This window comes from Myiozetetes cayanensis, unplaced genomic scaffold (genome assembly GCF_022539395.1).
Source record: "Myiozetetes cayanensis isolate MyiCay16 unplaced genomic scaffold, myiCay2020 scf5-8, whole genome shotgun sequence".
Classification (NCBI taxonomy): Eukaryota; Metazoa; Chordata; class Aves; order Passeriformes; family Tyrannidae; genus Myiozetetes; species Myiozetetes cayanensis.
In genome coordinates, this window is record NW_026087742.1 from 115,014,913 (window position 1) to 115,026,708 (window position 11,796).

Genomic DNA, 11,796 nt, shown 5'->3' on the forward strand with positions numbered 1-11,796 from the left:
ATTTCCTCCTGGAAAGGGTGGTCAGGCACTGAAAAGGTTCATAAAATGTGTGGATGTGGAATTGAGGTTTAATGGTGAACCTTAAGCTGACAGTTGGACTTGATGATGGACTTGACTGCAGCAGAAGAAATGTTTGCAGTGGCAGGAAGGAAGGAATGGGGTGAAAAGCAGAGGTTTCATCTAACAAATCCTGATGTCTTCCTCCTCTTCATGATCCTGGCACTGCCAGAGCAGAGAAAACACACTGTAGTTATTTGAAAAGCCTTGTTCTCCTCGACAACAAGCTTTTATTTGATGCTGTTTGTTTGATAACAACCTTTGTATGCACACTCCCTGTGTTTATATAAAATACAGAGTCTGTTTTGAATCCACAGGCAAGTATCAAACAAATTTTGACCGAAAGGCAAAGTGGTTAAATAATTACAAGATATATAAATACAGGGAGCTGGAGATAACAGAAAAATTTAACATCAGTAGCACCACGACTGGCTGTCTAAAAACTAACCATTATTACAGCAGGAAGTCTTTCCAGGAGCAAGACAAGTCATGAGTCCTTACTCATCTACAAAATCCATCTGAAACCCATCTAAAAAGTTGCAAAGTTTACATGAAACCCCCAGTGCAGTTACCTGTAAATCCACGTGAAACAAGGCCTTGTCATTCCAGTGGCTCACAGAAATATTCGGATTTTAAGGTGGGATGTGCACATGTTGAAGAGCAAAAGATCCTCGTGATTTTAATGAGCAGTAACTCAATCAAGGAGAAGATCTGTCACTGACTGAGAGTTTGTTGCACTGGAGATGATCTTCTCTAGTTCTCCCCTGACCTCTTCATTTATCTGAAACACTGACACGGGTATCTGTTAATGTTTCCTCCCTGTGAAACTATTTCTGCTTTTCTAAATATCAGTCCACTTCCTCAGAAGATGACAGAAAACAAACCCTAATTCATTACACAACCAAACCCAGGGAAATGTTACAAGTCAAAGAGGTTTAATATGATTACACACATACATTGGGGTGTATTTTATTGGCTAAGGGAGGTAAGTTTTGAAAAAGGAAAAAGGGGGTATTTTTAACGTCCACACTCCAACTCTGCTGCCTCAGGAAAATCTCCTGCCTGCATTTCTTTTTTTTTAAACACAGAAACTGAACAATGAAGATCTTTCTTCTGCTCTTTAATTCTAAAACCAGGTCTCCAGAGGGTTTATTCCTTTTGTTTTCTTGTTTCTTGCAGTTAAAACTTTCCTTTTCTGTTGAAATCATCTCGACCCTGATCTGTGTTGTACCTGACCATCAGCTCCCAGCCCACAGGTACTGAGGAAAATTATTTTACACTCTGCTCAACAAATAATCAAAGATGCTGGAATGACACAATTTCCTCTCTTTTTTTTTAAGCTCTTAAACCACATCAGATCTGATGAATACATTCCATTCTTCCTGTGCCACACAGGTTACTGGAAGACATCGTGCTTTGTAAACACCAATTCAGGGACTCTGATGGAGATTTGCAGGTTACTGGGATGGTTTTTTAATACCCAGATTTCCCTGATTTCCTTAGGCTGGGGCACTTCTTGAAGTCACCTCCCAACTGTTTCTCCTCCTGCAAAACTACATTCCTGAGAGCTGTGTCTTCCACTCGGCAGTTTCTTCACGGTGCTACAGCAAATCTGCACAGGGAACCTTGGTGGGGAATTGAGGATTTAACATCTGCAAAAAGAAAGGCACTCAGGCACGGCAGCACTGACTGCAGACTGTGAAGAGTCTGCTAAAAGCTTGTTTGTTCAGATAAGCTCAGCCCTTATTTGTTTGAATCACAGGTGGGTTGATCTTCAGGTGCAGGAGGAGACGTTTCCTCAGTCCTGGGGCGTTTTGGAGCCGGGGTATTTTGAAGGCTGTCATCAGATGGCAGTGGCCTCTCTGAAAGAAGCAGGCAGGGAAATCATTTAAGGTAAGAGAATTCAGATTAATGAAGCAAATTGGTTTGCTGAATTCACAAACAATTCAACACTCACTAAAAATAACCCAACCACCCGTGTTTGAGAGTCCAGCACGTGAAACAATGATGTGCTGGAAGGATAAGGGCCTTTAAAACCCTCATGTAGGACCTGGAGAACATCAAATCCAGCTGAATTTATTCTTGATTTCACTATTATAAAACCTCTAGTGACATGGAGTCACATCAGCAGCTGCCCAAGAGCCACCTGATTTCATGTTTGTCAAAAGCACCTTTCAAACACATGAAGGCAATGAAGAAGCTTCAGAATTTGCAACCAGGTTTGGGTTTTTTTTTTATAACATAAATCCACGATGGAAGAAACTGATTGGTGAAAGACTTGTCTGGATGTTGAGAGCCACAAAAGCTTACCATGTTCCTGCTCTGAGGAAGGAGGCCCAGAGGCTGTGTCTGGATCTGCAGGGGTGGGTGTATCTGGCTTCAGTGAAATCAAGTTTATTCTCCTTTAAAAGAGGCAGAAATAGTTCAATTGCTTTATGGACATCATTTCCACAAATATTTTATTTAAAGATTTAATTCACATAGAATCAGGTGAGTGTAAAGGTAGTTCAGATATATTTTACTGCACATTTTTAATTCTTGTTATATGTTGAATGGAGCAACATCCCATTCCCACCCTCTGCCACAGGTAGGGACACCTTCCACGATCCCAGGTTGCTCCAAGCCCCATCCAACCCGGCCTTGGACACTTCCAGGGATCCAGGGGCAGCCACAGCTTCTCTGGGCAACCTGTGCCAGGGCCTGCCCACCCTCCCAGCCAACAATTTCTTTCTAATATCTAATATTTAAACACCTAATATTTAAATGCCAATATCTGAAGGGTCTTGCCAGCTGATGGCTTCAGGTACCATTTTTGTACAGACAGTGGGACCTGGAGGCAGAATCACAGGATTTTTCAAGTTGCAAGGGACCCACAAGGATCATCCAAGTCCAACTCCTGGCCCAAGACAGACCCCAAGTGCTGCCCTGTGGCCACGGCACAGCCACCAGGTGAACTCTGCTCCTGCCTCCCATCTCAGGAAGCTGCACATTTAAGGTTCAGGAGACATTCTGACCTCCAGCCAGAACAAAAAAAAGTTCCATGTCAAGACAGCTCCCACCAAGACCCCAGGGCTGGGAATTCCTGTCTAAAACCCCCCAACCTTTGAAGGCAGCACAAGCCCAGCTCGTCTTGGCCTCGAAAGGGCCACGTAAATCTCACCTCGGTGTCTTGAAACAGGCCTGTAACGTGTGGAGGGCGACCCTCCGGGGCTGCTTGGCCTTGCTGCTCTGGGGGGCTGCCTGGCTGCTTTTCCTCTCCTCCCAGGACGAGGCTGGAACGCTTTTGATGCCAACAGGGGTGGAAGGTGAGTCCTTGCTGGCAGTGCTGGGTGTTCCGAGCGGCAGGGAGGGAGGGCTGGGATCGCCGGTCCTGCGGGGGGAGTCCCCTCGGCCAGCCTGGAGCCTGGGGAGGTGGATTTGGGGCACTGGTTCTTCTTCACCTTCTTCTCTGTTGCACCAGGAGTCCTGAGGCTGATCTGGGGCTTCTCCTTCAGTGGAATCCCCAGCTCGTCCTTCTCGAAGGTGACGAAGGAACAGTATCCGTCCGTGGAGGAAATAGCCAGGAAGGACCCGTCGCTGGACCTGGTTGGGATTTGTTGGTTTTTTTCCAGTAAAATTCAAGGCTTGAAGTTTTTTTTCAACCCTCACGTTGTCCCTGTCTTTTCACCCTCCCTCCCCCAAATCCATGTTTATATTTAAGCCCCTGAACTACAGAGCAGGATGTTCTGACTGGGTTCAGTTTGCAGCTCCAGTCCTGATTTCCCACAGTTAAATTAAAAGTGGGGAGTCAAACAAATTACTTTGTCCCACATGTGGAGAATCACTAAGAAGGGTTGTGCAGATTTTGACCAGAATACAGAAACCTGAACTCAGGTGGCTTCCAAAACCTCCAAACAACTTCGTTATTCCCAGTCATACAATGAGGACTTCTCATGGGCATCTGGAATGTTAATTTTCACAGGGAACGTGCACCTTGTTTCCCATTTAATTAAGAACCACAATTCTCCAGTTTACAGGGTAAAAAAGAGGTGGAGTTGTTGTTCAGACACTGATGACAGTGACCACACAGATGCCATAAATTAAATATAAACCCAGAAGATGCCACCCAGAACCCGGACACGTAAAAAGGGAATTTCCCTACCCCAACAAGCACAAGGAATACAACAATTACTCACCAGGAAATGTCACTCAGGGTGTGATAATGGATGTTAGAGACATAACCAAAGGGGAAGGACTGCTCAGTGTCATAAAAAAGCACCGAGTCTTCGGAGGCCACAGCAAACACCAACCGATAGGGCAGGTTAAACAGAGCAGGGCACGGTTTCTGACTCATCTCATCTGCAGAGCAAAGAGAGGAACACACTGAGGATTCTCTCCTGCATTTATTGCAAGGTAGCGACTGCAGATACAATAAAGATGACATTATTGATTAGATGAGCACTGAGAAGACAGCACTTGTATAAAATGTGTAATTTAATGCCAAGTACAACACCTCTGCTGCCTGAAGTTTGTGCCCTATTGTCTTATTTGAAGAGAAGTTGGTAGAAGCTTTTTTCCCCCTCTGGATTGCTGTTAATTTGTAAAGTTTGTCCTCTATTTTCCAGCTGAAATTTATCAGTATATTTCTATGAACTTTAGTGTTACAGTCTCCCTTTAGAGGAGAGAGACCAACTGCAGACACTCATCTCCTTCCTCTGCAACACACCATTACAAGGGGTCTAAAGATCACGATGAAAATACAACAGGTAATCTTTAAATCCTCTGAGGAACACTCCAAATTGACCCTCTAAAGAGTGGAGCAAAGCTCTGCCTTTTCACCAGAGTAACACAGGTCTTGTTAAAATATAAAACCACTCCTGGGGCCCGCTGGGCTCACAATAAGGCTGAACTTCAATCCTCAGGTAAGTTCTTGTGCCACTTCATACAACCCTTTCCCCACCTCAGAATTCCTGTTCTGGCCAGTTAACACCAGCACTGCTTCAGGTTTGGCTCCCTCGAACAAACATCAAGGAGTTGTTGCAAACTGCCCCAACTCTCTGGTGCTTCTCTGATGTGGGTAGTTGAGACTAAGGGAAAATATTGCACTGGATCACTCCTTTAGTGCTAAACCAAGTTACTTATTTTCAACACCAAGTGGTTAAGAGCTCAAGAAAAACATTCAACAGCGTTTCTGCAGCTTGAGAGGCCAAGTAACAACGTTTATCCACCCTATCAAAAAGCCACTCACAAGGTACTTAAGGTGAACTGAGGGTCTCAGAACCAGGAAACAGCTTCTAAAACGTGGTACTACAGTGTCTTAATGAAATGTTCAAAGGCTGGGGCATAAAACAGCAACCAGCCAGGCTGGCCTTTTCCCACATTTGCTGTAAATTGCTGCTCCCCTGAAGGACTCACAGTTACCTTCCTGAAGTGCTCCTCTCAACTCGAAGTAGACCGGGCAGCAGCGAACAGCCAGAGTTCCCTTCCCAGGGCACGGCAGGTGACCCACAGGCCTTCCAGAGAGAATCAGGGGGTCAGCAAACACAGCTCCACTGCTTCAGTTGGTCAGTTTTTAAATAAATAATTAAACAAAACAAAAAAAAAACACACGTTTTTAATCTTGGTAAGCTCTACCTTTTCAGGTTGTTTCTGGAGAACACGTAGGTGGTGTTGGTAACGTTTTCTCCCGACTCCACGCAGCCAGCTGCCAAAATAAGAGGTTACAACGTTACTCATCACCTCAGGAAGGACCTGAGGGCACACACTTGATGTCCATAAACATTCAGCCTCTCAGGAATTAGGCTGGTTTTGTTTCCTTTATATGCTTCCCCCCTCAAAGCTTCTTTTTGGTGCTGCCAGACACCTATAAAAGCAGTGCTTGTACACTGATCCCCTCCTTGCTGTGCTGTTTTGACTCTGGCTGCAGAATGTTCTTAAGAAAGGACACAAACAAAGAGGGATCAGTTAAAAAAACCCCACTCATTATCCTTTGTTTCTCTTTTAACAAGAGTTCTGGTGTTGCAATTTATGTTTTTCAGTTCAGAAAACTGTTATAAATCTCATTTTTATCACAGGAGGAAGTTGATGTTACAGAGTGCTAAAGGAAAACTATTGTGGAGTCTCTGTTTCCTTCAGCAGGGAGAATGAGGAATGGCATTGTTAGGATAAATCAGCATCCCTGAGCAGTTGGAAAGCAACACTGAGGCACATTCAGACTAGAACAGATTAGAGAGGGAGCTGGGGGGGCTCAGCCTGGAGAAAAGGAGGCTCAGGGGGGACCTTCTGGCTCTGCAATCCCTGCCAGGAGGGGGGAGCCGGGGGGGGTCGGGCTCTGCTCCCAGGGAACAGGGACAGGAGGAGAGGGAACGGCCTCCAGCTGTGCCAGGGGAGGCTCAGGTTGGCCAGGAGGAGGAATTTGTTGCTGGCAAGGGTGGTCAGGCCTTGGCAGGGGCTGCCCAGGAAGGTTTGGAGTGCCCAGCCCTGGAGGTGTCCAAGGCAGGCCTGGCCGTGGCACTCAGTGCTCTGGGCTGGGGACAAGGTGGGGATGGGGCACAGGGGGGACTGGATGATCCTGGAGCTCTTTTCCAACCTGGAGCTGTTTTCCAACCTCAGTCCCAGCCCACGTTGCCACACCTGGGGTGAGCAGGTAGGAGCCATCGGGGGTGAAGCTGAGCCGGCGGAAGAAGGACTTCATGCTGTCGTCGTGGAACATCCGGTAGCTCCGGGCCTGCAACAGGAGGAAAACAGGATTGGCACAAGCTGGAATTCCAGGGAGAGGAAACATCCAGTTGCACAACTCGACCTAGGGGAACTTTTTTTAAAAAGAAAAGTGTTTGGAGAAACCACAGCTCCTCCAAACTCACTTTCTGCCCTGCTGTAAATTCTTCACAGCTAAGAAAAAACAGGCCTTGATCCCTCCTTCAGCTGCTGAACAAAACACTCCCAGAGCAGAGCAGTAATCCAGAAATAGTCACAACCCGGAGAACAAGATTATTTAACAGGCAGTGTAAGGGCCTGTTCCTCAGGTACTTAAATTTAACTCCAGTATTAGAGGTTGAAAGAGAACTTCTCTAATGGCAGACTGTCTGCTCTCAGGCCTGGGATTTAGTCCCTATAAAACTCTAGCAAATGCTTTCCCCCAAAAAAAAATTAAAGAAAAGGAATGAATAGAAGGAATTAAGAAGGTTATGGCCAGCTTGGAGGTGTTATTTTATTATCACTTAGAACTGTTTTGGTGAAAAAAAGCTCTTTGTTTTCTCTCTCAGGGTTAAAGAGAGTTTCCTGAATTTTCCCTAACTCATGTTTTTCTTAAAAATCAGACTACCTTCTGGAAAACTTCAGGCTGCTAACTTTAAAACATTATTGCTATGTCATATCCATGAATAAACTTACAGCTACTGGTAGACATGCTTGAAGTTTTTCCTGTTAAAAGTTCACCAGACATAGTATTTTTCCAAAGCATTATAAATATTTACAACCAAAGGCATCGTGTGACTGTTTTGCTTGCAAGAAGTTTTGGGGGTATGGATTAGGGGGTGATTCTGGAGATGCTGGGCGATCTTGAAGGTCACTTCCAAGCTTGATGATCCTGTGTTAGTTATATGGATCCCAGGGAATGGAAGAGGAAACTCATGTAAAATATCCCCCAGCACATTCTCCAGTGCCATCAGCAGCAGAACAACGCACCTCTCCTTCAGCTCCCGATCCAGATGGCATCTTGGTGACGTTGAAGGCCACCCTCTTGGTCTGTGTGCTGTACACCCGCAGGACCCTGCACAGGAGCACAGAGACACTCCCTGCTTGGGCTACAGGGACATCAAACCCATCCAGTGCCACCCCTACCATGGGCAGGGACACCTTCCACCAGCACAGGGTGCTCCAAGCCCCGTCCAACCTGGCCTTGGACACTTCCAGGGATCCAGGGGCAGCCACAGCTTCTCTGGGAATTCTATCCCAGCCCCTCCCCACCCTCACAGGGAAGAATTTCTCCCCAATATCCCACCTAACCCCACTCTCCATCAATGTGAACCCATTCCCCTTGTCCTGTCCCCCCATCCCTTGGAAATAGTCTCTCTCCATCTTTCCTGGAGCTCCTTCAGGCCCTGCAAGGCCACACTCAGGTCACCCCAAAGCTTCTCTTGTCCAGCTGAACAATCCCAGCTCTCCCAGCCTTCCTCACAGGACAGGAGCTCCATCCCTCTGATCATCTTGTATCATTTCACTTTCACATCAACCTGCTTACAGAACAATCTGAATAAAGCTAAAAAAGCCACATTTATCTGGTGCATTTCCTTTTGATTCATCCTCCGGCAAGAAAGACTATAAATAATAAAATATTCATATTAATTAATGTTAATGAATAAAACACAGTCCATCAGCTCACCTGTCACAGCTCAGGGTTGCAATGTACTGGCCTAGAGGATCCCAGGTTACTCCTTGGACATAACTCTTGTGCTCATTAAATATTGAAACCTTCTGGCCTGGAAATACAAACAGCTTTCAGATCCAAAGCTCAAACGTGTTGTAAAACCCAAATCACCAAAAAAAAACCCCCAAACACGAAAAAAGATGCTTCCCATTTTCTGGTAAATCCCACGAGGCACTTCCACCAGCTCTGGAGATGCAAGGGGTAAATAAATAAAGGTGGCATTTACCTTTATTGACATCCCACATGATAGCTGTGTTGTCCACAGAAGCAGAGGCCATGTAATTACCATCTGAGGTCCAACAAATATCATACACATCTTCTAAGTGGCCTCTGGAAGCCAGAAGAAAAGAAAGCAATTATTAATTTGATAATTAACAGCTACGGGTTAACAAGAGTTTTATGCGTTTTTAGGTTAAAAAAAAAACAAATTAAAAAAATCAAGAGGCAAATAAAGTATCACTGAAATAAAACAAACAACATGTTTTTCAGCTGTTAAAAAGTCCCTTCCATGTTCAGAAGGTGGTGGGGCATTTTGGAACCAGCTGAAGGGCTCCACCAAAACCAATTTTTATTGCTTGTTGTTTGAAGACTTATCACACGGTGTGGTGACTTTAAATATTTGAAAATTTGAGTTGTTTCTTTGCTTTAAGAGATGAATGTTCCTAAAGGATCCTGCTGGTACTTCAAGCAATCCCACCAGGGCTTCTGGAGCTGTTCTCACACCAACCTCAGCAGCTGGCAGGAATGTTTCAGTTCTGGGGAGCTGAGTCACTCGTTTTTTATTTTTTTTTATTTTGTGAGAACAGCTGTACTTCAACTGCCAGTGGTGGTTTGATGTCTTGGCCACTACCAACTAAACTTACTGAGCTTTAGCATGTACTGTGTATATTTTATTAACTGAGGTACACCTGAAACAACAGCTGTGACTGCATCAATCAGTTTATCTGCTGATGCTCTTGGCCTTAACAATGATCCAAATTTCTACTACAAAGCCAGCAAATAAAACTTCACAGTTCTTTTGTGTATTCCTGTGCTGAGCTCTAAGGGACTGCAAATCTCAGGAACCAATTTCAGAGAGTGTGAGTTATGACTTAGTGATTGACTGGAGGTGTAGGTTGGCACTGGAGAGAAAAAAAAGTTAAATACAATAAAATCACAGAATCAAAGAAGGGTTTGGGTTGGAAGGGACATTAAGGAAGATCCAGTTCCAATCCCCCTGCCATGGGCAGGGACACATTCCACTAGCCCAGGTTGCTCCAAGTTTATCCAATCTGGCCTTGGACACTTCCAGGGATCCAGGAGCAGCCACAGCTTCTCTGGGCAACCTGTGCCAGGGCCTCCTGGATTCCTTCCCAATATCCCATCTAACCCTGCCCTCTGGCAGTTTTAGCCCATTCCCCTTTGTTCTGTCACTCTCTACATGTACAAAACATCCCCCTCCATCCTTTTTCTGTGCCCTCTCAAGAGGGGTTTCAAAGGATTAATTATTAGAGCAAGCAAATGTTGGAGAGCACTGAACACTGAAGACTGTACCACACAACAAAAGCCACTGGGGACCCAAAAACTCTGGAGAGAAAAGCAAGCTCATGAAACCACAGCTACCTTAAGGTTTTAACAACTGCCCAGTTCTCCTTGTTGAGCTGAGCTTCATCTTCGTCCTGAAAAACCAGCGGCTCCAATTCCTTGCTGTCATTCAGCTTCCACAGCAAAATAACGGCATCTGTAGGAGAAACCAGATGAAGCTCCTCTCTTTCCCACTCTCCCTGTTTTGTTCATGCATTTCACATGCAGCCCAGCATCAGCATTATCCCCAGGAGGAGCAGCCCTCACCATCTCCCCCGGACGCCAGGACCTCGCCGCTCGGAGAGAAGCGCACGACGTTCACGGCCTTGGTGTGACGGGCCAGGTTGGACAGGAATTCCACGATGGCTTTGCCATCAGGACCTTTCTCCACTTTCCAGATCTGGTGACAAAAGAGTTACAGAAGTTTTGAAGGACCCTCACCCAGCACCACCACAGTCACCCCTAATCCACGTCCCCAAGGGCCACATCCAGACACCTCTGGGACACTCCCAGACACAGGGACTCCACCACCTCCCTGGGTCACTCCTTGCAAGGCCTGACCACTCCTGCAGGGAGAAATTGTTTCTGATCTCTGCACTGACCCTGCCCTGGGGCACTTTGAGGCCATTTCCTCTCCTCCTTTCCCTTGGGATGTGGCAGCAGAGCCCGACTCCCCCTCCCTGCCCCCTCCTGTCAGGGAGTTGCAGAGAGCAATGAGGTCCCCCTGAGCCTCCTCTGCTCCAGATAAACCCCCCCAGCTCCCTCAGCTGCTCCTCACAGGACATGTTCTCCAACACCCTTCACGTGTTCTCCACACCCTTCCCCAGCTCCATTCCCTTCTCTGGACACGCTCCATCCCCTCCATGTCCTTTTGGAAGTGAAAGGCCCAGGACAGAGCACAGGACTCGAGGTGCAGCTTCAACCACTTCTGCAATCCCCACTTCAATCAGCCCATGGTGAGGCAGCTGTGCCCCTGCAGCCATGGACCCCACCCTGGAGCAGGAGAAGGTGTGAGGAGGGAGGAGATGGAAAAGCCAGGGATGAAGCTGAGCCTGGAAGGAAGGGAGGGGGTGGGAAGGTGTTTTTAGTTTTCTTCTTATTTCTCACTGTCCTACTCTGTTATCAACTGGCAATAAATTAAATTGGTTTCCCTAAGTAGAATCATAGAATGGTTTGGGTTGGAAGGGACCTTAAAGATCATCCAGCCCCAGCCCTGCCATGGGCAGCGACACCTTCCACCAGCCCAGGTTGCTCCAAGTTTATCCAACCTGGCCTTGGACACTCCAGGGATCCAAGGGCAGCCACAGCTTCTCTGGGCAACCTGAGCCAGGGCTCCAGGGAGACCTCAGAGCCCCTTCCAGGGCCTAAACCCCACCCAAAACAGCTCAACTCACCCTCACAGCCGTGTCCACCCCTGCCGACGCCAAGCGATTCATCTGCCCATCCGCCCCGTGCTGGAAGTCCAGGCTGTAAACGGGCTCCTTATTGTGCCACACGATTTCGCAGGTGATCACCTTCATGTCCGCTGCCTGAAGAAAACACCGCAAAAGCCCACCCCACTTCTTGTTCCTTAGGGCTCTGCCCAGCAAACCTCCTGCACCTTTGGCAGGCACCGCTGACCCACCCTGGAATTCCCCTGCGGCCACTGACGGGATGCTCTTAGGACAAGAGGGCTTAAGCTCTGCCAGGAGAGGTTTGGGTCAGATATTAGAAAAAAAGTTCTTTATAGAAAGTGATCAGGCATTGGGATGGCCTGCCCAGAGAGGTGG

The 11,796-nt window shown here is 46.8% G+C and overlaps 1 protein-coding gene across 1 annotated transcript; it reads right to left on the reverse strand.

The window, feature by feature from the left end:
* Nucleotides 1–322: 322 nt before the first annotated feature.
* Nucleotides 323–11,547, reverse strand: CHAF1B (chromatin assembly factor 1 subunit B). The gene is given in 14 exon segments (XM_050332828.1): nucleotides 323–1,919; nucleotides 2,368–2,459; nucleotides 3,218–3,434; nucleotides 3,437–3,639; nucleotides 4,233–4,395; nucleotides 5,458–5,549; nucleotides 5,671–5,740; nucleotides 6,670–6,763; nucleotides 7,723–7,807; nucleotides 8,420–8,516; nucleotides 8,691–8,794; nucleotides 10,067–10,184; nucleotides 10,295–10,427; nucleotides 11,422–11,547. Coding segments are annotated over 14 exon segments (1,713 nt in total). The 3' UTR covers nucleotides 323–1,800.
* Between the last annotated feature and the right edge of the window lie 249 nt (nucleotides 11,548–11,796).